Source organism: Erpetoichthys calabaricus, chromosome 10 (genome assembly GCF_900747795.2).
Source record: "Erpetoichthys calabaricus chromosome 10, fErpCal1.3, whole genome shotgun sequence".
NCBI classification, from domain to species: domain Eukaryota; kingdom Metazoa; phylum Chordata; class Cladistia; order Polypteriformes; family Polypteridae; genus Erpetoichthys; species Erpetoichthys calabaricus.
In genome coordinates, this window is record NC_041403.2 from 69,411,822 (window position 1) to 69,435,440 (window position 23,619).

General features: G+C 40.1%; 1 protein-coding gene across 1 annotated transcript in view; it reads left to right on the forward strand.

The window, feature by feature from the left end:
- The first annotated feature begins 1,791 nt into the window (after positions 1-1,791).
- Positions 1,792-23,619, forward strand: part of LOC114658385 (calcium-activated chloride channel regulator 1-like) — a 64,580-nt gene continuing 42,752 nt past the window's right edge. Inside the window, exons 1-4 of the mRNA XM_051932438.1 lie at positions 1,792-1,950; positions 7,317-7,457; positions 12,416-12,566; positions 13,546-13,654. Of these exons, the coding sequence (XP_051788398.1) occupies positions 1,792-1,950; positions 7,317-7,457; positions 12,416-12,566; positions 13,546-13,654 (560 nt within the window). The remainder of the gene's footprint in view (positions 1,951-7,316; positions 7,458-12,415; positions 12,567-13,545; positions 13,655-23,619) is intronic.

A 23,619-nucleotide genomic window follows, 5' to 3' on the forward strand; every position in this document is an offset into this window, starting at 1 on the left:
TCTCTATGTGCACAGCTCTGGTTGTTAAGCAAGTGAAGATTACTCCATACCTCTTGACTAGACTTCATCCTCTCTTGACCAGAAAGGGGCCAAAATAATCGACTCCAACATTAGTGAACGGTGGTTGGTTGGGTGCTAGGCGATCTTCTGGCAAATCTGCCATTTTTTGCTCATCTGTTTTCACATTGTATCTTCTGCATATTGTGCACTTTGAAATTATTTTTCTAATAGCTGAGTTTGCTTGAGGTATCCAGTATTTCTGGCGTAGCTGTGCGAGCACATAGTTGCACCCACAATGTCCGATTTGTTTATGAATGTGCTGCAATATGAGAGAAACAACATGTGAATGCTGCTGAAGAATTGCAAGATGTTTAGCTTCTTCGGCATTGCAGCTTTGCAGAGTCTTCCTCCAACTCTCAGTATTCCATCTTGTATGATCGGGTCAAGTTTATAGATTTGACTGTTCTTTTTAACACAAGTCTTTTTCTTAAAAACCTTTAATTCTTCTGGAAATTCTTGCTGTTGACTGAGGCAGATAAGCTCTGTTTTGGCATTAGTTAAGTCTTGTAGAGAAATTGGACTTGGTTTTAAAGTCAGTTTATACTTTTTCATGTGCTTTGCGATGAGTGATTTTTGTTGTTCTGGATTACTTTTAGTCTGACTGACTTCTAGTTGAAATGTTTTTCTTTCATTTCTTAAGTGCAGCAGTATGTCTTTAAACTTGAGAAACCAAGCCACTGCTTTTTTCAAGCGATGCCAATCTGAAAAAAGAGGTGATTAGTTTCTGGATGGGCTCGGTTGCCTCCTCTATTCTTGTCATGTTAACTGCACAAGTTTTAACTTCTGGATCAGCTTCAAAGAGTGAATCGTTCAGTTGATCTGGTCTTTTTGGCCACTCCCGTTCGGGCTTTAATAAGAAACTTGGACCTTGTGGTGCTTTTGAGAAAGTTTTCTATGCTTAGTCCCCTGGATACTTGATCAGCCGGGTTAAGGGCAGATGTGACATATCTCCATTGTGAAGGTTGTGAATGATCTCTGATCACAGAGATTCTGTTGGCAACAAAGGTCTTGAATCGAGTGCTTTCATTTGAAATGTATTTTAGCACTCTAGTGCTGTCAGTCCAAAATGTAGATTCTTCTAAGGGCATTTGAAGCTCACCTTTAAGCATTTTGTCCATTTTAACTGCCACAACGGCTGCTGTCAACTCCAATCCTGGAATCGTGACCTGCCTTCACTGGTGCAACTCTTGACTTGCTCATCAGGAATGAACAATGCTTTTTGCCAATTATGTACTGTCACTTTGAACTCTGCACTTTAATATGGATATTGAGCATTGTTCAAGCTTTATAGTCCTGCATCTTTTGTTTTGTTTCACTGTATTGTGTGTTGGTTTGCCTTTGCACCGGGGACTGTAAGTAATGAAATTTTGTTCAGTCATATATTATGTATATGAATGAAGGACAGTAAAATTGAGTAAAAGTAAAAAGTACAGTAAAAGTTAAGAATCAGTACTAGAGTCAGGGGGAAGGATTGCCTTCAGGTGGAAGAGAAGCCAAAGAGAGCAAAAGACTGAGGCCAGTTGGCTTTTTGTGCTGTGGCTGACAGCCTTTGGTCATCATAAGATGTGGGATGAATAGTTTAAAATATCCATAAGACTTTCTTCTAAAGCTTATGTAAAAACATATCGTATTTCAGCTCAAAGTACATTTAAGCAATAAAAACCCTGAGATAAGATAAATCTCTAGTACAAAAAGAAATGTGGCAACTCTCATAGCATTATAAGCTACACAATGGCCTATTCGGCCCACCGTATTCTTTTTCTAGGCCTGTGTCTTCTTTCTGGAATCAAATGTTCAAAAGTAGTACTGGAAAACAATGGATACAAAAATCTTGTTATTGCAATTAATCCAGAGGTTCCTGAGAACAGTTTCATTTTGACAAGAACTGAGGTAACTATAATTTCTTCTCTGTGATTATCAATAATTTGAAAACAAAACTTAAATTATACATTTCATAAAACCAAGACCATTTTGCTTTGTGGAAAAAATACGTGCACTTTAAAAATTAATCCCAATAGGTGTGGTAGAAGAGCAGGTGATGTTGTCACCTCACAGTTCTTGTACTCCAGCTCAGTGTGTTCAGGTGGGTTTCCTGCAGAATGTTAAAGACATGAAGCCAGGCAGATTGGAAGTTCTACATTGGTTTGGTGTGATTCTGTTTGGTGCATGTCCTGACAGGGACAAGTATCCTCATGAGTCCATTACTACTTAGATGTTTTGCATCTAGCACTCCTGGTTACATTATGGCTGGATGGAGATATCCAAATCATCTTTGCTACTTATTCCATTTGCAGGAGCAGACAGTCAGAATCTTTTTAAAAATAAAGGAATACTTCACCTAAAAATTATATTTTTATGTGTTACTTATTGCCATATTGTTTGTAGTGGTGGCTGAGAAAAAATTTTAATATCATGTTTTCGTGGAGAAAGGACATAACAAAGTTTCTGATTAAATGGAACTCAACAGTGATGCGGTAATCTGCCTGCCAGTCATTACCACTTTAAAAAAAAAGAAAAAAAAGGTCTAACAATAGTGTAAAGACAACAAACACGAAATACAAAGTTAAAACACCTACCTGTTTGAATTGTTGAAGTGTGGGGTGTGGTTTCGTGAAGATTTTAGCTTTGGTTTCAGCAGGTTCACACAGCGGGAAGCTGGTGACTGGTTAAAGTCAGGCCTGCTGCATAAAGGTGAGTGTCTCCCTAGCCCCTGCTGTTAGCAAAGAGAAAAATGCAGCTTGCTTTAGTTTAGTTAATTTGTGCATTCATGCATTAGACTGAGAAGGGGATCCTCAAAAGAAAGTCCTAGCTTGTCCGAAGGGAGCGTGCTGAGATGCTCACGCAAGGCCACTTGCCTATTTAATACCTGCTTTGCAGAGACTGAGTGTAGCACCTATGCAGGATGCACCTGTGTCCGACATGATTAGTATAAGGGAGCCACGTGTCGCAGGATTGGATGCAAGATTTGTCCCCTGAGTATAACAGGCACTTACAGCCACTAGGGGTTGTCTTTAGACTTGGTGGTATGGATAGTGTAGCTTATCTCCAAGTATACCAAACAGAGGCTTGTACCTTTCTTGTAAATATCTTCTTTTTGTCTAGAAGTATAGATATCTCCTAGTTATTGTATTGCTTTGTCAGAGGTATTTATGTAGATTTTGGGTTTGCGGTGCCCTTTGTTTTTCTTGTATATACACTGTTTTTTCCCCTGGGACTCTTTGTACTTTGTTGTGTGTAAGTTCTTCCTGATTGTTGTTTTTTTTTAGGATAACTATTGTTTTGTGTATATACATTTTTGTCTTTATTTTTCTTTTTGGGACTGACAAAGTTCACTGTAATTATCATTCACTTTTTGATTGGGAGATTTTTTTTGTGCACCTGTAAATAAAACCCACTTTTGTTTTTGTATCTGTGTCTCCATGTCTGACTTCTCCCAAGTCTGATCCCAGTTTGTCCCTAACTGCAAGACGCGCACTGTGTTGTCTGGCACCAGCCTTGCCTCTGGGTGTCACAATTGGCCATTGCAAAATAATAGCAAACAATATGGAAAGTATTTATTGAAAAAAGAAGGACAAATGTCACGTTACTCCTGTCGCATAACCCACATGTTAGCTACTCAGTCATAGGCTGAAAATATGCAAGACTCGTGTTTTTTTGCTAAAATATTGTTAAATAGTTACTTCTGGAGTAAACCATGCAAATCATAAACCGGAAACTAAAGCATCAGAGGAAAGACTTTTTGAATTAAAGACAGGATTCTTGACCAAATAATGTAGAGGCCAGAGGGTGTATTCCTTATATATGTTTAGAGATAAAAATCCCGAAAGAGAATGTCAATGCATCTCCTGAAACAAAAAGTAGATTGGTGCTCATGTTGGAGGAATTGTGTAAGGCCAGTTAACAGAGGGTATATGTGACATTTCAGAACTTATATCCCTGATCTGAACCTATGACCTAAGCATTAAAAGATGTTACACCACCATGATATCAGCATTGATCACAATCATTATAAAAAATATACCTAGCTAATTATTAAAACATCACTGCTGCATTTCTATAATGTCTGCAAAAAGGGCACTTTAGAAAACAATAGTGAGGCACAGGGGAAAGAACAGAGTCAAGGCAAAGAGCGGGTCAAAACCAAAAGTCAAAAAGGGAGAACACCAAAGCTGAATTGTAAATCAAAAATCAAAATGGCAGAGCTTTGTTTCAATAAACACTAAATTAAATCACAAGTAAAGAAAGTCTGTAGGTTGGATATCTCGGATAGGAAAAGACAGTTGAGACAACCTTTTAACCCCTTATCCTTGTCTGAAAAGATGTTACATCAAAAGTCAGTATTTAAACAAAGACTCCAATCAAGAAAATAACCACAGAATTAAATTCCCTGAGTGCATACATCCCAGAAACAACACCTCGATGATATTTATAGCCTCATACAAACTTGTAAAAAATTCAAAAGAAACTGTTCATTAACATGTTTGGATAGTCTTTCACAAATTACTGAACATACTGAAGTATCATCTAAGTTGATGTCTTCTGCAGCTCTGCTTTAAACCTGTCAGCTTTGTCAGTCTTTAATACTATTAGTGGATTGTAATCATCTGTAGACTGGAGATCATTTCAAAGGATTTCAGACCATCGTATACTGATGCCTTCCACAAGCACCATGTAACAAAATGGCAGTCTTTGTGCTGGTTATAATGTGACAGCGATTAATTTATCTACATTAAAATAGAGCAATACTTGGTATCTTTTCAGCTTTATCTGGAACTCTGCACTGACATTGTCACTGTGGTGCCATATATTGTAGCAGAGTCGAGGTGAGTTTTACAGTAGATGGAGAGGAATTTGACAGACCCAATTCTTAACTAGACTGTTTGGTTGTTCTATGAATGTTTATTGCACAGGGGGCTCAAATAAGATGAGATTGTGTAAATATGCATTACAAGCACTGGCCATGGAAGACTGATATACTACACTACTGTTAGGGTATTATTACATGCTTGGTGTTCTATATTATATGGAAGAAAGGCCGTCCAGTTTGCAAAGGTGCCCAACTAAGACTTAAGAGTCACATGCTAAGGAAGGCATTAAACTAGTAATGTTACTAGATGCTCTATGTATCTAATCTGTTCTTTCTTAGATTTCTCTTTCTCTAAAACCAAAGTAAAAATACTTTTCAGAATTCCTACACAACACACAAAATACAGAGTAAACCAAAGTGGTAAAAAGTAAAAAATATAAGCTCCTGCCAAAAAAAAAAAAAAAAAACTGAAAAATGACATAATGAAAGTAACAATAGAAATTAATAACAAAACTTATTTCCAAAAATTAACTAAAACTAATCAGGGTATTGCAATATTTAATAATAATTAACAGCAGAAAAAGTAACCGTAACTTTAAAATACAACAAATCAGATGGTCTACTAATAAGACCTGACAACAGACTGCAGAGCAGCACTTTTTAAAGTCTGTCCTGCTTTCCCCCCAGGTGACCCTTGTTCATACTGCAAATAATTTTAAATGAGAGGTAAGTTCCTCATATTATACAAACTGCTTACCAAATTCCATCACTCATTTTGTGGTGTTAGGAATACAAAGCAGTGAACTTTATTCTACTTTAGGAAACATAAGGAGAAGGGTCACTGATTAAATGAAAATAATTTCTTACTTTGTTTTAATGTACCTGTTTTTGAAGTTGTCTTTTAATTCTTCCAGGACAGATTCGTAAATTACTAACAGACTCGGGTGCCAATAGCAATGCATCCTACATTTAAAAAAAATGAAGGAGCAGTTGAAGAACACAAGGGGGCAGCACTGTCTGCTTGTGCAGGAGAGGCTCTGATAAGGGTGGCCCACTGTTGTATTAGTTCCTGGGTTATAGGGGTCTGGGACAATTAATTACTTTCTGTGTAGAGTCTGCACGGTCTCATAGTGGTTAGTAGTGGTGCATCATAGTCCTAGGGACTTGGGTTCAATTTCTACCTTAATCTTTCTCTATGGTATTAGCATGGTGTTGCAGTTTCAAGAGTTGCTGCCTCGCAGTTTTTGAGACCTTGGTTTAGTTATTACCATAATCACCAAGTGCATGAAATTTGAATGGTGCTACAGTGGTAGGTGCTGCTGCCACTTACTTTAAAGGAACCAAATTTCAATTGCTACAGTATCTCTGTAATGGTGGTTATGGAGTCTATGGGTTCTCTACATTCTCCACTGGCTTACTAACTTTTGCTCAGGTTTTCTTCTACCTCCACATGGTTCCATGATTGACTATTTGGTCACTTACTGGTATTAGTAACTGTGTATATTTCTCTGTGTGTGTGTGTGGACTTACATGCCAGCCAAGACTGATATCTGCTTTATACCCAGAATGTCTGAATAGACACAAATACATGGGATCATACATCATGATACGCTTTTTGAGACAATCAAATGAAGGTTCTGTTTCTCTCAAAGCTGATCCAGATCCATCCCATTGTGAGAGCATTTGTGTGCACTTATTACCTTGTTATAGCTTGTCAGATGTAAGATGACAACTAGTGCCATGCTGCTACATACATAGGATGCTGATGTAAAAAAAATAAATAGCTTTAAATGAGCCACAAGGTGTTCTCAGTCACTGAGAATGGCAAAGAATACTGTGGGTGTGAAGAGAAGAAAGTTGTGTCTGAACAAACACTTGTTCATTTAAACAGCATATTTACCTACATATCTATTTAGCACATTTGTATTTATTTATTATCAAAGTTGATATTAATTTATTACCAAATATTTGACCTCAGTTTATTTAAATCATAATGTAAAACGGAACATCATCCTTCAACCCACTTGATCCAATGAGGTAGGGGGTTCAAAGCCTATTAAACCAACACAAAGTGAGAAACAGTTCTGGACAGGGTGGCATAAGAAGCATTTACTTATTAAAACTAAATATTCAAGAAATTATGCTTTATGAACATGTATTGTATTCTGCAAAGACTTTCACCTTGTTGAAATCTGTTTTTCGCTTTGGGCCAAGTGCTGCTGGGATTGGCTCTGGCATCCTGATGCCCTAAATTGGACTAAGCTGTTTTGAGAGTATTCTGTATAGTAAGGATTTATTCATTCATGTAATTATTTGCATCTGTAGTAAATGTTTATTAATTCATATAATTGTCTATATCTAAGAGATGGATGAGACTTTTTTTTTACAAAAGGAAATTATATATTGCTGACTTTTTTTATATTTTTTTATATTTTACTTTTCATTTCAGGAAATGGTACGAGGAGCCTCTAAATACTTGTTCACAGCAAGCGCGAAGAGATTTTATATCAAAGATGTTAAAATCCTAATTCCAGCAACCTGGGAAACACAACCTAATTACGCCAGACCAAAGACGGAATCGTATTCTGAGGTATTGACAAATAACACTAAATTACTAGCCGAAATTCCACAGGATTGCCATTGGCTGTAATGGAGCTGTTCTAATGATGCTTTTAGGACAATAGGGTTATTATTGACACGTGTACACAGTACAGTGAAATTCTTACTTGCATGTGATAATCTTGTTGCCATGATTAGTAAGTAGATCTGCCTTACAATGAAACTTCTGCCAATACAAATGATGAATTGTGTTTCCAATAATGCAAAATTTTATAGGAATTGAAGAAGTACAGACAAGTGCATGACCCTGAAGAATATCTTACAAAAGCACCCTATCAGGATGGATTGATTCTCCTAATATGTCACATTATGCAAGTTTTTCTGTGATTTTCAGTCATAGCCTTCATTTACGTAATCTTAGCAAGTCAGAAGCAGTCAGCAGTGAGCTCCCCTGAAGTCAGTCACGTAATGTGACATGTCCAGCAACTCACTTCAACTAGTTGGTAACTTGCTCCAATATAATCAAACTGGTTTGATTTTGTCTTTACTCATATGGGTGACTCTATGTGTATGAAAGCTGACAACCAATGAATGCTCATCCAAAGTATAGAAAATGGCTACAATGAATAAGGGACATGGTTGTTTTGGATTAAAGGCTCTTCTATCTGATGTGGCATGTTTTACATACCACAACAGAAAAGAAAAAAGGACTGAGACTTCAACACCGGCTTTGTCAAGCAGCACACTACTGGATGTCTGGAAAAAGGGTGGGAATGGCTGTGCTGAGAGGCCAGAACTTAATCTGACATGGTCCAGCGACGAGATCAGCAGCTATGGTCATCAAATCTGACATACACCATGACTAGAACTCACATAATGTGACATCAGTTTAAGTTGCTCTGATAGGAATGTCTCTGCACATTACTATGGAATAACTTTATGTTTGGGATGCAATGACTTTTCTGTCTCACTTCCATGAATTCCTTCCAGTCTTGCCATTGTTTGCACCTGATGCTGCCAGCATGTTCTGCGATAGATAGATAGATAGATAGATAGATAGATAGATAGATAGATAGATAGATAGATAGATAGATAGATAGATAGATAGATAGATAGATAGATAGATAGATAGATAGATAGTACTGTATTTGTCTCAAGGGGAAGTTTATCTTCTAAGAAGCTCAAGAAATATAAGAAAATAACAAACAAATCAACAACAGCCCCCTTCAAACACACACAGGAATTACAAAAGATAAATGTGATAGCAAAAGTAAAATCAGAAAATTACTAGGCAGATTTTCATAAAAGGTACAGGAAGCAAAGTGTTATGAAAAACATTATGAAAGCACCTTGAACCTACAAAAAAGCATCATGTCCTTCCATCCATTATTGAACCTAACTAATTTTGTTCATAGTCACTGGGGTTGGAAACCAACTCGGCAGCACTAGGCAAGCAGGGTGTACTCATGGCTGGGAAGTTCTTTTCTACAGTAGCTTTAGTATTTAATCACAGTATATGCTGCTGGATGGCCTGCCGATCTTCACTGGGCTTCTGTGATAAGGCTTGAGGATACTGGCAGTCTCTTCTCTTCTGTTTCTTTTTCTTTCTCTGAGGTGAACTAATTTTTGTTACTTTACTCAATAGCATCTCCATGCTCTTTTTTGTTTAAGTTTTGCTTGCTCTTTTTTAACTATGGGTATTGTTTTGTCCTGACCTCTGTCTGTGTGGAGTTTCCACACCTTTGTGGGGTTTTCTTCATCCATCCATTGTCAAACCCGCTGAATCTGAACATAGGGTCACGGGAGTCTGCTGGAGCCAATCCCAGCCAACAAACAACCCACCGCAAACACACCCACACACCAAGCACACACTAGGGCCAATTTAGAATCGCCAATCCACCTAACCTGCATGCCTTTGGACTGTGGGAGGAAACCGGAGCACCCGGAGGAAACCCACGCAGACACGGGGAGAACATGCAAACTCCACGCAGGGAGGACCGGGAAGCGAACCCAGGTCCCCAGATCACCTAACTGCGAGGTAGCAGCGCTACCACTGCGCCACCGTACCGCCCCAGGTTTTCTTCAGGTACTTCAAATTTTCTACCATAAAGGTATGAATGTGAGGCTAACTGGCATTTGAAATTGGCATAATGTGTGCCCTGTGAAGGACTGGCCCTGTCATTATCCCTCAGTTTTGGCTCCTGCTGCAGCCACTTGCAAACATGAAATAACCAAAGCAGTTGCTGACACGGCTTGAATGGATACTTTTGTTTTATGTTGCAACTAGCTTATATAAGTTTAAAGTGAGATTTATTTCATATACATTGCTGTAATAAACAGCATGGCCTAGTAGCTAAAGATTTACACTGTAAACCATAAGGTTGTTTGTTCATTTCATCTCTGTGGCACCTAAATGGTGTTGTAAATAACACCAGAAGGGGAGTCATAACCATGTGTGTTTTTGATCCTTGGTCTTTATAAATGATAAGTGTTTCCCCTACTAGTCATGGAGTCCAACATATATCTAGGCAAATTAGCTTTTATATCATTATGACATGCAAATTTAAATCATAAAAATACCAGAGAGGTCTGTAAGTAACTAGTGATACTAGAAATAACATAACATTTTCAGACTTGCTTAATCCAATTCAGGGTCTGGAAAAAATCCTATCATAACTGCACCATGTGCAAGACAGGAATGGACCTCAGTCCCTTCCAGGGCTACCTGGTATCACCATCTGACTAAATATGTTAGTCTTTGGGAGGAGATCCTACAGATAGGGGAGAACATGTACAGATAGCACCCAGGCATAGCACTTGAACCCAGAACATAATTTCCATTTTGAAGCAGTACTATTTACCATGCTCCCCACATCGGGGAATCATTCTTTGGTTATCTGATGTGTGAATTCCTGGGTTAATCTACTTGTCAAGTATTTAACATGTTTGGTTTTTGACAAGTGATGATCCAATGGAGTTGCATTGACTCCATATGAATGGTTTTGTAGACAAACAAGACACATTGGTTTGAGAGAAAAGCTGTCTGACTAATACATTTTTTTCTAGTCAACAGTTTTAAGAGTTGAACACCCAAAAACGACAAGATAATTCTGATCACCAAAATTCGTGTGTGAGTTCTGGAACTGCAATTAGGGGGGGCTGCTACAACTGTCATGGGGCTTACAGCAAATTAAGTATTTGAGAGATTTATTGGCAAGGAGATATTTATTATCTACTTATTCACTCTTTATTCAAATAGTCAAGTTCAGCTTCAAGAAGAGTTAGATGATGATCCAATATAGCAGCAGCATGCCACAGGGCCCACTCTCAGGGTCCATTTAGAATCACAAGAAAACTCCAAAGGAAAATCAAAAGAACTCCAGAACTCTGGAATTGTGAGGCATCAGCGTTAGCCACTGATAAACACTGAGGAATGTCACAATGAGTTCAGAAATAGAGCAGAATAAGCACAGGCTGTTTTCTAATCAATATAATACTTGGATCTATCCATATGGCCACTTCCTTATCATAAACACACCCTGCTGTTTTCCAGTTAGCGAAAACACCAGTGATTTATAACACCTCTTACTGGACTGACTAATAAAGCTGTCCCTGCTGGCTGAAAATAAATGAAAAATTTTCATCTCTTCCATCTTTTGTGACTTCCCATAATGAATGTGTTTGCCCTTGATTATCATCTTCTTCTATACATTGCTAGATTTTCTTTTCTTCATAAATGATGTGATGAGTCCATATTTTCATGCATTTGTTTTTTTCATTGTGGTGAAAAATGTGTACCTTTCATCCTCCGATCTCATGTACGTAACAAAACCTTCTGGTCTCCTCAGGTTCTCCTTCCACATTGCATGCTATTTACATGCATACAGCAGAACTGACCACCACATTAACAACTGCCTGTCTCTTTCTAGTTAAGTTCACATCAAGTGGCCTACAAGTACAGTGTCCCTGATGCTTCAGAGCTGCTGCCTCCCAGCAGATAAACTGCTTCCATATGTAAATTCTTAAGACGTCTTGGTTTAAAATCTGTTGCGAAGCAGTGGGTTGCAGAGATTGACCACTGTTTCCTCACAACTTCAGAGTCCTGGCTTTAATTTCCAGCCTGGTAACTTTCTAAGTGGGGTCTGAATATTCTCCTTATTTTTCTTTGGATTTTCACCATGTGCTCTGGTTTCCTTCCTCATCCCAAAGGGTTCCAAGTTAGATCTTATGGTGACTGTAAGCCAGCACTATTGTATTTGAAAGTAAGATACCGGTATGAGGGTTAAACTTGCCTAGTAATGGACTGACATCCCTGTTCAGTGAAGGTTCCATTAGAAAATTAAAACTAAAGGATACAAGGCAAGGTGCACATACTAACCTTCATTTATTTTTTCCAGTTAGCAATGCTGTCTCCAAGTTCAATGGACCCTCTGTTCTTGTTATATAATTAAACTTGGGATCTATCTATTAATTATTGAATCTGCATAATCAACGTCAGTGTTAAGAGTCTGGGATTCATATTCCAAATCCACTATTTGCCCTTCAGAGCCAAGGGATGCCAGGGCTTTTATTGTCAGTAAGGTGTAACAGACCAGTCAATTACAATTCAACTGCTATTCACTCAACTGCACTCATTCACACTAAACTCATTTAGAATTACCAGTTAATCAAACAAAAGTGTCTTTGGACAATCTGTTAGAAACCCACAGGACAATGTAGAGTTCATGCAAACTTCTGCCAGTCTGGACCTGGGTGCTTAGAGCTGTTGGGGCAACACTGGAAAAAACTGTGTCAGCCACTTTTACTAATGTTAACACCTATAAGGTATTAAATGGTGAGGTGGTCTAGTTTGCGAAAAGTGCTAAAAATAGTGTTAAAAATAAACATTAAGGTAATTGAATAGTAAATACTAGAAGGAATCATCATATTGTGTGTTTTTTTTTTCCACTTCATCAGGATGCTCACATGTTCTTTTTTCCCAACTTCAAGGCTGATGTGATCATTGCTGCCCCTTACATGAACTATGGCAATGACCCCTATACCCTGCAGTATGGAGGGTGTGGTGAAGCCGGGAGATACATTCATCTGACACCAGACTTTTTGATTGATGATAAGTTTCTCCAAATCTATGGACCAAGAGGTAAGAACAATATTTGAAAAATTGAAGAATACACGCCATCAAGGTTTAGGATTCCACTGCATCCAAAAGGCAGTGCCTTAGTGGTTTATTATTAATCTCAGAAGCTCATGCAGATAGATGGATTAATATGTATGTTTTAACGACAGAAAGATACAAGTGCAGCGTTCAATGGATACCTCACCTACTTCTCCTTCTCTGTGTGATGCACACTATTCATTCTGCATCCTCATCCAAAAAATCACCCTGTCACTTCATTCTTGCATTATGCTTATGCATAACAACCAGTTTTACACCTGGATAATGATGGCATTTTTCAGGGCTGTGATTCTATGCTGAGTTTCAATAAATTGTGGCTCTCAGATATTTCATAGCAGCACAATTGTTTTTCTTCATATACCTAAGTGGTGTTCAATCGTATTAGAAGAAAAAAAGCAGCTACTATTCTAGCAGAGTGAACCCTTGAGCTGGAAAGTACTTCAGTTAGGCAGCTATACCCAGTTTATAGAAAAGCCTGAAATTTCTTGTATGTTTTTGCTAAAGATGCTGGTGCAGAGATGCAGAGTCACTTTCTGACTCTACTTTACAAATTGCAGAATCTAAAGGAGCCACAGAATAACTTAACAACATTTGGTGCCAGGTAATTACAACCCCAGATGGTTGCCATTCCATCGCAGGGTACACTGCGGTACACCTTTATATCCCTCACATTTATCTGGTTCAGAACCACAAGTTAGTGAACCTTTCTCATTTTTGGGATGTGAAGGAAAATCCCAGACATACAAGGGAAGACCATGCAAATTCCTAGCAAACTACACAAAAAAGAGGATGGAGTCAGAAACTGATCTTGGAATAAGAAGGCAAATGGGCTAACCACTCAGTGTTATAACCAATAATACCCAATTTGTACCCTGTAAATCTTAGAAAGAAGATATTGTGTGATGAATTTAGTTTTCATTTGCATTCATTTTATATAATACAGAAAGAGTGCTTGTTCACGAATGGGCTCACCTCCGTTGGGGCGTTTATGATGAGTACAATGAGGACAAACCATTCTACTTTGCCCCAGATAAAAGCTTTGAAGCTACAAGGTACTGTTTTCTCCATTATGAACTACTTTCAAATCAAATACTTTGTTGAAACACTGAATTGAACAGAAATTGTATTTTACTGCACTACATCAGATGTTTTAGTTTTCTTACAAAGGAAGGTAGGATGATACCTCAGTGCCCACTGACATGGGTTCTAATCCTGATATGGTTCAGTTTCAATCCACACCCTATATATGTACTGTGTGTTGTAAGTCATATGTTTTCATTTAATTGGTAACTCTAAATTTGCCCAGTATATGTGAGTGTGAGGGTATCCTTGAGTGTTTCCTGGCATTCCATCCACAGCTATTTTTTGTCTTGATCCAAGTGATGCCAGTACAGCCTTCAGTCCGTCATGGCAATATTAAACTTGGACTTTTAATTAATGGTACATTTACAATGTTAACTTGTTTTCTGGTTTAAAGTCAGACCAGCACTTCCTCATAATGTCAAGTTTTGTTACACCTTTCCTTTTTGGTCCTTTCATATTTGCTACTGAAAAGATAATTAACAACATTGTGAATATATTTTTTAGCTGATGTACTTTAAGCACAAGTTTACGTGTGAACTTGACTGACAGACTGATAAACTATAAAGCTGGTTAAAATTTATTGTGTTTTTTGTCATTTGTGAAGCAGGCATGCAGATGATGGATAGGATTTAACATTTGCTAATTATTTATTATGTCACCTTAGCCTGTGTCTCGAGGCACTTTATCTGGTACGAGAATATCTGAACAAATTTACAACAGGCTTATGTTCAAAACACAAATGGTACAGATAAAGATGTGTAATTTTATGGTGATAATTTGTGTGAAATGTCGGAAGGGATTATATGCTGTTTTAATAGTGTCACACACGTGTGAGTGGGAGGCAGCTGAAGGGCTTATATAATCGTAACAACTTGTCCGACCAGGGGGAGGAGGAGTGCACTGACTCTCTTTCTCAGTTCCCTACAGACTGTTCCCGGAAAATCCCGCCAAGTGCCGAAGCCCAGAGGAAGACACTTCTAGTCCTAGCCCCGAGGCTGACATCACTTCCGGTCCCAGGCTCGAGGGCGACATCACGTCCAGTCCCCGCCCCAAGGGTGACATCATGTTCAGTCCCAGCCCCAAAGGCAACATCACTTCTGGTCAACTCTCCATAAAAGCCGCTTCCCTTCCTCTGGTCATCAGTTCTGTCTTGGTGTACCGGGGGTTGCAGTCCGAGAGCGGCCCTATAGACTCCAAGAGGCAAAGAAAGCTGAAATAGAACTGGAAATCAAGTGAATGCTGGAACTAGGAGTGATCAAGGACAGCTTTTGCCCCTGGTCCAGCCCCATCGTCTTGGTCTCTAAGTTGGATGGCAGCTGGTGGTTTTGTAATGACTTCCGTCGGCTTAACCAGGTTTCCCAGTTCCATGCTTATCCCATGTCAAGTGTGGATGACCTCCTGGAGAGGCTGGGCCAAGAAAAGTTTTTGACCACACTTGACATGACCAAGGGGTACTGGCAGAATTCCTTTAACGAATTCCGCGAAGGTCAAGACTGTGTTTAGCACCCCTAGTGGACACTGGCAGTATTGTGTCCTTCCATTCGGGTTACACAGGGTTCCTGTGACTTTCCAGTGTCTGGTGGACAAAGTGCTCCTTCCCCATAATGCGTATAGTGCTGCCTACCTGGATGATGTCGTCATCCATTCCAGCACATGGAAGGAAGACATACAGCAGGTCAAAGCGGTATAGTGGACACTAGGAGAAGGCAGGCTGCGAATCAATCTAAAGAAATGACTGAGGGAAGCTAAATATTTGGGCTACCTGGTGGGTCGGGGTACTGTAAGACCACTGATGTCCAAAATAGATGCCATTTTGAAACGGCCCCATCTGCGAATCAAGCGGCAGGTCCAAGCCTTTCTTGGGATAGCCAGGTACTACCACCGGTTTGCACCTCGGTTTTCTGAGAGAGCAGCACCCTTGTCTAATTTGACGAAGAAAAGGGCTCCCAACAATGTGGTATGGTCCAAAAAAACGGGAGCTCTATTTGGTGACTTAAAACAGGCCCTTACTTCTGCACCGGTGTTAGTGTCTCCCGACTTCTCACTTCCATTTGTTCTCCAGAACAGACGCTTCTGACACAGGCCTGGGACCCATGTTGAGCCAAAGCGTCAACAGTGCTGAACACCCAGTCATTTACCTGAGCCGGAAACTGCTAGACCGAGAGATAAGGTATGCAGCGGTGGAAAGGGAAGCCTTGGCGATCAAATGGGCGATTATGCAGTTGAGGTACTACCTCTTGGGCCGCGAGTTCACTCTGGTGACGGATTATGCCCCTTTACAGTGGATGGCCCTTCACAAGGAGTCGAATCCACGGGTCACGAGGTGGTTTCTTGACCTACAACAGTACAAGTTTTCGCTCATTCACCGTAAAGGTTCTCTCCATGCCAACGCTGATGCCCTCTCTCAGGCACACGACCTCTCAGTGCAGGTCGCCCGACCTGACGGGTCTAGGCTAAGGGGGGGCCTTGTCACACATGTGCGAATGGGAGGCAGCTGAAGGGCTTACATAATTGTAACAACTTACTATACCATACCATACCATATTTATTTGTTGAGCGCTTAAAAACACAGCATTACAACCGACCAAAGCGCTGTACAGTTAAAACAAACAGGACTAAAAACAAAATATTAAAAGCAAACATTAAGAGAGAATTTGAACTAAGAAACTAAAAACAGATCAGAGGACCCAATAAAATAGAGAAAATAGCGAAAAACAAGTAGAAAATGAAACAAGTTAAGAATTAAAAGCCAATGTGAAGAAGTGCTTTTTTAAGCGTAGTTTGAATGTGGCAACTGAAGTGGCTTGCCTAACCACTAAGGGTAGGGAGTTCCAGAGCCTGGGTGCACCGACGGAGAAAGCCCTTTCACCACGAGCTTTAAAACGTGCCTTGGGAACGGTTAGAAGCAGCTGATCTGCGGATCTAAGAACGCGAGGGGGATTGTATCGATGGAGCAAAACACTCAAATAGGCGGGGGCTAGACCATTTAATGCCTTATAAGTTAGGAGGAATATCTTAAAATCGATTCTGAATCTAACCGGCAGCCAATGTAAGGTTTTTAAAATTGGAGTAATATGTTGGCCTCTGCCACTCCCTGTTAGAAGCCTTGCAGTAGCATTTTGAACCAGTTGTAGTCTAGAAAGAGTGGCTTTGCTGATACCATAAAGGCAGGAATTAGAGTAATCAAGCCGGGACGTAATAAATAAAAGGATTACTGATTCGAGGAGATGGTTAGACAGAATAGGCTTGAGTTTGGCGATACGCCTGAGCTGGAAAAAACAGGATTTTACTGTGCTGTTGACTTGAGCATCCATTTTCAGGAATGAATCCATTTTGATTCCGAGATTAAAGACAGACGAAGTTACTGGAGTGGGAAGAGAGTCGAGGCCAAAAGATGGAATCTGTTTGTAGTCGGGACTAAAAACAATGACCTCAGTTTTTGAATCATTCAGGTGAAGGAAATTTACAGCCAGCCAATCCTTAATGTCAGATAGGCAGTCGAGGAGAGGTTTGGTCAGTTGGCTTAAGGGAAAAATAAATTTGGCAGTCGTCAGCATATAGATGATATGAAATTGCATGTTTTCTAAAAATTGCACCTAAAGGCAGAATGTAGATTGAAAAAAGTAGTGGCCCTAAAATGGAACCCTGGGGGACCCCATATGGGAGTAGGACTGATTCAGATGAAAAATCGTCCAACATGACTCTAAGAGTCCTGTTGCAGAAATATGACCTGAACCAGTCGAGGGCTGAGCCAGATACACCAGCCCAGGATTCGAGTCGGGCGATCATGATGCCATGATCGATTGTGTCAAACGCAGCAGATAGGTCGAGAAGAACCATAATCACATGAAGTCCTGAGTCCAATGCCAAAAGGACGTCATTTAGGACACGTAAATGCATGGTTTCTGTGCTATGTTGGGGCCTAAAGCCTGACTGAAAAAGGTCCATTACCTGATGGTCCTGTAAGTGATGAGTTAATTGCTCATAAACTACTTTTTCTAGTATTTTTGACAAGAAAGTGACAAGAACTTGTCCGACCAGGGGGCGGAGGGGTCCACTGACTCTCTCAGATCCCTACAGACCATTCCCGGGAAATCCCGCCAGATGCCGAAGCCCAGAGGAAGACACTTCCGGTCCTGGACCTGAGGGTGATATCACTTCCCCGCCTCAAGGGTGATATCACTTCTGGTCAACTCTCCTTAAAAACCGCTCCCCTTCCTCTGGTCATCAGTTCTGTCTTGGACTCGGTAGTGTAAACTACCCATGCTATTTTTGCAACTACCTTTTTCCAGCCTGGATTACAATATACGGGTGGCTGCCTCAAACCTTCTTGCGATGTCTGGAGTCATTTATTGTGACAATACTTTAATTTCAAGTTCATTGACAATGACACTCTGCAGATCCTTTCTCATAAATGATGTTTAGCAGATGCTAAGATTTGCATTGGGTGTGACAAGGATGGATAGGATTCGAAATGAGGACAATAGAGGGTCAGCTCAGGTTGGACGGTTGGGAGACAAAGTCTGAGAGGTAAGATTACGTTGGTTTGGACATGTGCACAGGAGAGATGGGGAGTACATTGGAAAAAGGATGCTAAGGATAGAGCTGCCAGGCAAGAGGAAAAGAGGAAAGCCTAAGAGAAGATTTATGGATGTGGTGAGAGAGGACATGCAGGTGGTGGGTATGACAGAGCAAGATGCAGAGGTCAGGAAGATATGGAAAAAGATGATCCGCTGTGGCAACCCCAAACGGGAGCAGCCGAAAGAAGAAGAAATTCTTTGTAGCTGATATAAGTGGCATTTTTACTGTCTTTTGCTTTTATCATTTTCAAACTTTTTTAACAACACAGTTTTTCTCTCACATGCTGACTCACAATTCTCCAAACTGTTTTTACGTACGTGGTCAAACTTTTTAATGCATTTATTTTTGAAACATTCCAGCAGCACTGACACAAAGCCGGAACCTATTCCCCATCTATGTATTGTACTTCTGGATGAGCATTCATTAGTTGTCAGCTTTTATGCACACAGGAACTGATGCTAAAGTTAAGGCAAAAATCAAACCTGTTTGATGGTATCAAAGTAAATTGCAGATAAGTTTTATTGAGTCACTGGGCATGTCACATGTTACATGACTAGCCATGCCATGAACTGTCGGACTCACTAAGATATGAAGACCATAACAGAAAATTGCTAGAAAAGTTGCATAATGCGACATAGCCTTAAGGAAAAACAATTAAGCCTAGAAAATCAAAAGGCTGACATTGTGTTGCCTCTTATTTATGACATTTATTTGTTTATTAAGAGCTGTTGTCTCTAGCCAAACAGCAAGAAGAAAATCATCAAAAATGTTGCATTAGCTCCTAGATCAGGTTCATTGTATAGTGCCCCATCTACAATTACTGTAGATTAATTTTAGTGCCAGATATTGGGCATTACATTTTTCAATCTATGGTGGATTGAAAGGAAGGAAAGAGCCCTGAACAGGGTGAATGTCTAGTGTAGTTTTTAACTTTAGCTGGGTTGTCAGTTAGCCTGGACAATGGAGACAGCGATAGACAGCTGTGACATTCTTTAAAGCAAAGTTAATTTAGGAACAAGCAGAAACCTCATTGTTAACAAGACACAAGTCAATACACAGAGTGCAGCAAACAAAAATGGGAAGAAGGAGAAATGAAGTGACAGCGAGCAGGTCTACAGGCGATTTCCCACAGCACGAACCAATGAGTTCCTGTATGATGTAGGCTGTGGGCCACTTTATGTGTTGCATTCCTACTGCACAACAAGAACTGTAACCTTTATGCAAAGTATGTGATGTGCAAAGAAAAGTGATGTGCTATGAAGTTAGGCAAGTTCAGGAGTTCACAGGAGACCTCCCACTATTGCTTTGACAGACTTTCACCCACCCTGTACAAAGGAGGCAGCTATGAAGAGTAAAGCTGTGTGAAGTGGAGTTCACAGGGAAACCATACTCACCTTATTGCATCCAGTAGGTCATAACTTCATGGGGGATTACCCCCCCCCCCTCACTTATTGCTTCGATTAGGTTTGAAATGCAGCGCTCCATCTTCACTGATAACCCAGAGTCCAAACTACTAACAGATTTGCAAGATGGCGGCTGTGCTTGTGGTCAACCAATCAACACAATTCATCACCAAAGCCCCAAACATGATAGTTCCTCATTGAACAAAAAAGTACATAACCCTGGAGTAGGAGGCAAAAGAACTACCAGGAACAGGTCTTGTTCAGAAAGCGGATGCCACTTGTGACGCCCTTACCCTCGCCCAAACACTAACCTTAAGGTCAATAAAATAGGTCCCTGATGTTAAGTCACTATTTTAGGGCTAAAATGATAACAGAAACGTGAAACCTACTTATATACCTAATCTTAATTATTGTGAAACTATCAAGTGGCGTCCATGTGAAACCACTAAGTGGGTCTGCTTTCTGAACAAGAGCCCCAAGAACTACCTACTAGGACTTATGGAATGTTACAAAAGTTCCTGAGTCTCTAAGCAGTCTCTTATTTCTGAAAAAAGTTACAGAGGTGAGAAAACACCTTAAATGACAGGGCAGGAATAGAGTTGCAGAAGTAAAGTGAACAAGTTGAAATGCAATAGAATAAAAGGAATATGAAGACAACAAATTAAAAAGTAACAAAGAAGTTAAAATTCTTGACAGGAAAGTCAATTAAAATGCAACAAAAAGAACAAAACATCAAAGACAAGTGTAAGGTACATTATCTATATCTATAAAGGAGAGTTGGGATCCGTGTGACTGTGTTTGTGTGTTTGTGGAGGGACGGAGAGTTAAGGCGGGTGTTGGAGTCACGTGATCATCTCCCCTCCCATTCACCTCATTTCATTCACTTCATTTCATTCCGAGCTGAGCTCCGCAGCTGACGTGGTCTTGCCGTTCTTTTTCCATAGTGTTTAGTCCTTTCTCCTTTACTGTTTAGTAGACGCGGTGCTTACTGAATAGTATTTTTTCCTTTAGTGTTTCTTAGTGTTTAGTAGATGCGGTGTGCGAAAGAAGAGTTGGGATCCGAGAGACTATGTTTGTGGAGGGATGGAGAGTTAAGGCAGGTGGGGGAGTCACGTGATCATCTCCCCTCCCATTCACCTGATTTCATTCACTTCATTTTGCTCCGAGCTGAGCTCCACAGCTGACGCTTTAGTCCTTTCTCCTTTACTGATTTACTGTTTAGTAGACGCGGTACTTACTGAATAGTATTTTTTCCTTTAGTGTTTCTTAGTGTTTAGTAGACGCGGTGTGCTGGTGCTCCCGGCGGTGTTGCGGTTTAGTGTTACTTTCTACTTCGTTTTTGTACTTTAGTGTTTAATAATAAATAATAATAATTCATTACATTTATATTGCACTTTTCTCAGTAGTCAAAGCGCTAAAATAGTGAGTGATACTTAGATGATAGCAGTGTAGAAGCAGCACAGCACAACACAGCCGGTAGGACAGGCGGGTGTGGTAGCGTAGGTGAGCGGCGATAGCAAGCAGCAGGAGGAGAAAGCAGGATTTGGATGTTGCAATACACACCTATAAACAGTAACGCTTGGTCATTTCAGGTGTGATTGCCCCGGAGCCATAAGCCATAAGCCAGGTTAGTATGAACATCAGATCAGTTCCGGGTCGTAGAGTACTGTAAGATGAAATGGGAGCAGATCAGCATGCTTTGTTTCCTTACAAACCTCCCATAGTTTATGAAGATGCACAGCAACAATTAAATCATACAGATTCTGGTGTATTCGCAATTGCATTTGCTGTGTGTATTTCTTTAGGTATTGACCCAAGTGATCAAGTTTTTACTATTTCTTCAATGCGAAATCACTTACAAATAATTTTTGTTACTCGACAATTGCTTCCATTCCCTGTCGAAAGTAGCCGACGGGCGACACCAGTTACAAGTATTCAGTGCGTTCAAAGACCTATACGAAGTACGGCCACTAACACAGTCACTCATAAAAGGGGAGATGACTCGGTGCAGGAAATGGGTATTGAAAGTACCTTGGAAGACATGCAATCAACGAGGCGATTAAACGGATCTCAAGAGACATCTTCTAGGTTGGAAAAAAAGCGCTTGGCTGCCAAAACCATATATATACATATATATATACATCTATATAAATAAAATGTAAATGTTCATTTGTTCAAAACCTTAAATCTCCGAAAGTTCTTCACCGATTGCTTTGAAATTTTGACATAACCTTGCATTCGAATACGTGTTTTTATATACATCTATAATAATAAAAGGCAAAGCCCTCACTGACTGATTCTCTCACTCACTGACTGACTGACTCACTCATCACTAATTGTCCAACTTCCCGTGTAGGTGGAAGGCTGAAATTTGGCAGGCTGATTCCTTACAGCTTACTTACAAAAGTTAGGCAGGTTTCATTTCGAAATTCAACGCGTAATGGTCATAACTGGAACCTCTTTTTTCACAATATACTGTAATGGACGGCAGCTCGATGGCCGTGGGAGGAGGAGTTGAGTGTCACGTCATCACGCCTCCCACGTAATCACATGAAAAGACTGTGAACGCAGTAGGGACAAATGAAGGAGGAGCCGCAAACAGCAAAAAACAAAACATTCATTAAACAATTGAGAAGGGAGCGAGTGAAGCATACAAGCATGTTCATAAGGGAAACAAATCACGGTGTAAAACGTAAGTTTAAATTAAGTTTATAGAAACGCTCCTGCTGCGGATTGCAATAACGTGAAAAGACTGTGAATGCAGTAGGGACAAATGAAGGAGGAGCCGCAAACAGCGAAGAACAAAAAATTCATTAAACAATTGAGAAGAGAGCGAGTGAAGCATACAAGCATGTTCATAAGGGAAACAAAGCACGGCGTAAAACGTAAGTTTAAATTAAGTTTATAGAAACGCTCCCGCTGCGGATTGCAATAACATATTCGCGAGATAAAAGTTTAATGAGAAGACACGAGGTATAAACGAACCACACGCCGTAGCGCAACGTTAGGGGCAACAGTTTCAACCATTCTATGATCTGCTTCTCGCAACTGAAAGACGGCACATGGCGGATGTTAGCCCACTTGCTGACCGCAACGTTAGGGGCTTCAACTCTGGCGCTGACGATATTCGATTCTCGAGAGGGGATGCAGTTAGTGTGTATGCCTGATGAGCCCAGAATTAAGGAGAAACACGTGTCGCATACTCTTTGCATTATTTGAAAGTAAACTATTAAAACCATTCTATGATCAGCTTCTGGGAACAGAAAGAGGGCACGTGGCGGATGTAAGGCGACTTCCTGACCAACCACAAGCGTAACCTGGCAGGTAACCATCCACACAGTCAGATTGTGATTCAGAAAACGAATGCCATGAATTTAATTACCACGATCTACATACTGTCAAATAAACGAAACACACGCCATAGCGGGACAGCTGTGAAAAGCGTGGTTCACAAAGAAACATATCCTTAACAAATTGTTATTGGTATATTTTCGATCCGTTTAAAAAGATTTTATTTTCTTCTTAAAAAATTAAAAGCAGTACTTCGCCGCAACAAAGAGCGAGAATTTGGCTATATATATCTGCTTCTCACAATTAAAAGAGGGCACGTGGCGGATTTTAGACGACTTCATGACCAAACATAAGTGTTACCTGCCAGGTAGGGTTACCACTTTTAATACAAAAAAATAAGGGACACATACTGCAGCGGGTGCCACATCCCAGTGCCAACAGTTTGCAGACTCTACTTAAAAGACCTGCCCTCCTCACTGGACAGTTAAAAAGACCAATCAAACTAATGATGACATCAAGTATTACCCAATGAAAAGTAGGAAAGGAGGCATCTTCATAAAATGCGTGTGGGATGATTTGCATGAGACGCTGCTTTAAAAAAAATGATAAAAAAAATACATGGCAAATCCCGTCCCGTATTGATTCAAAACGGGACGCGC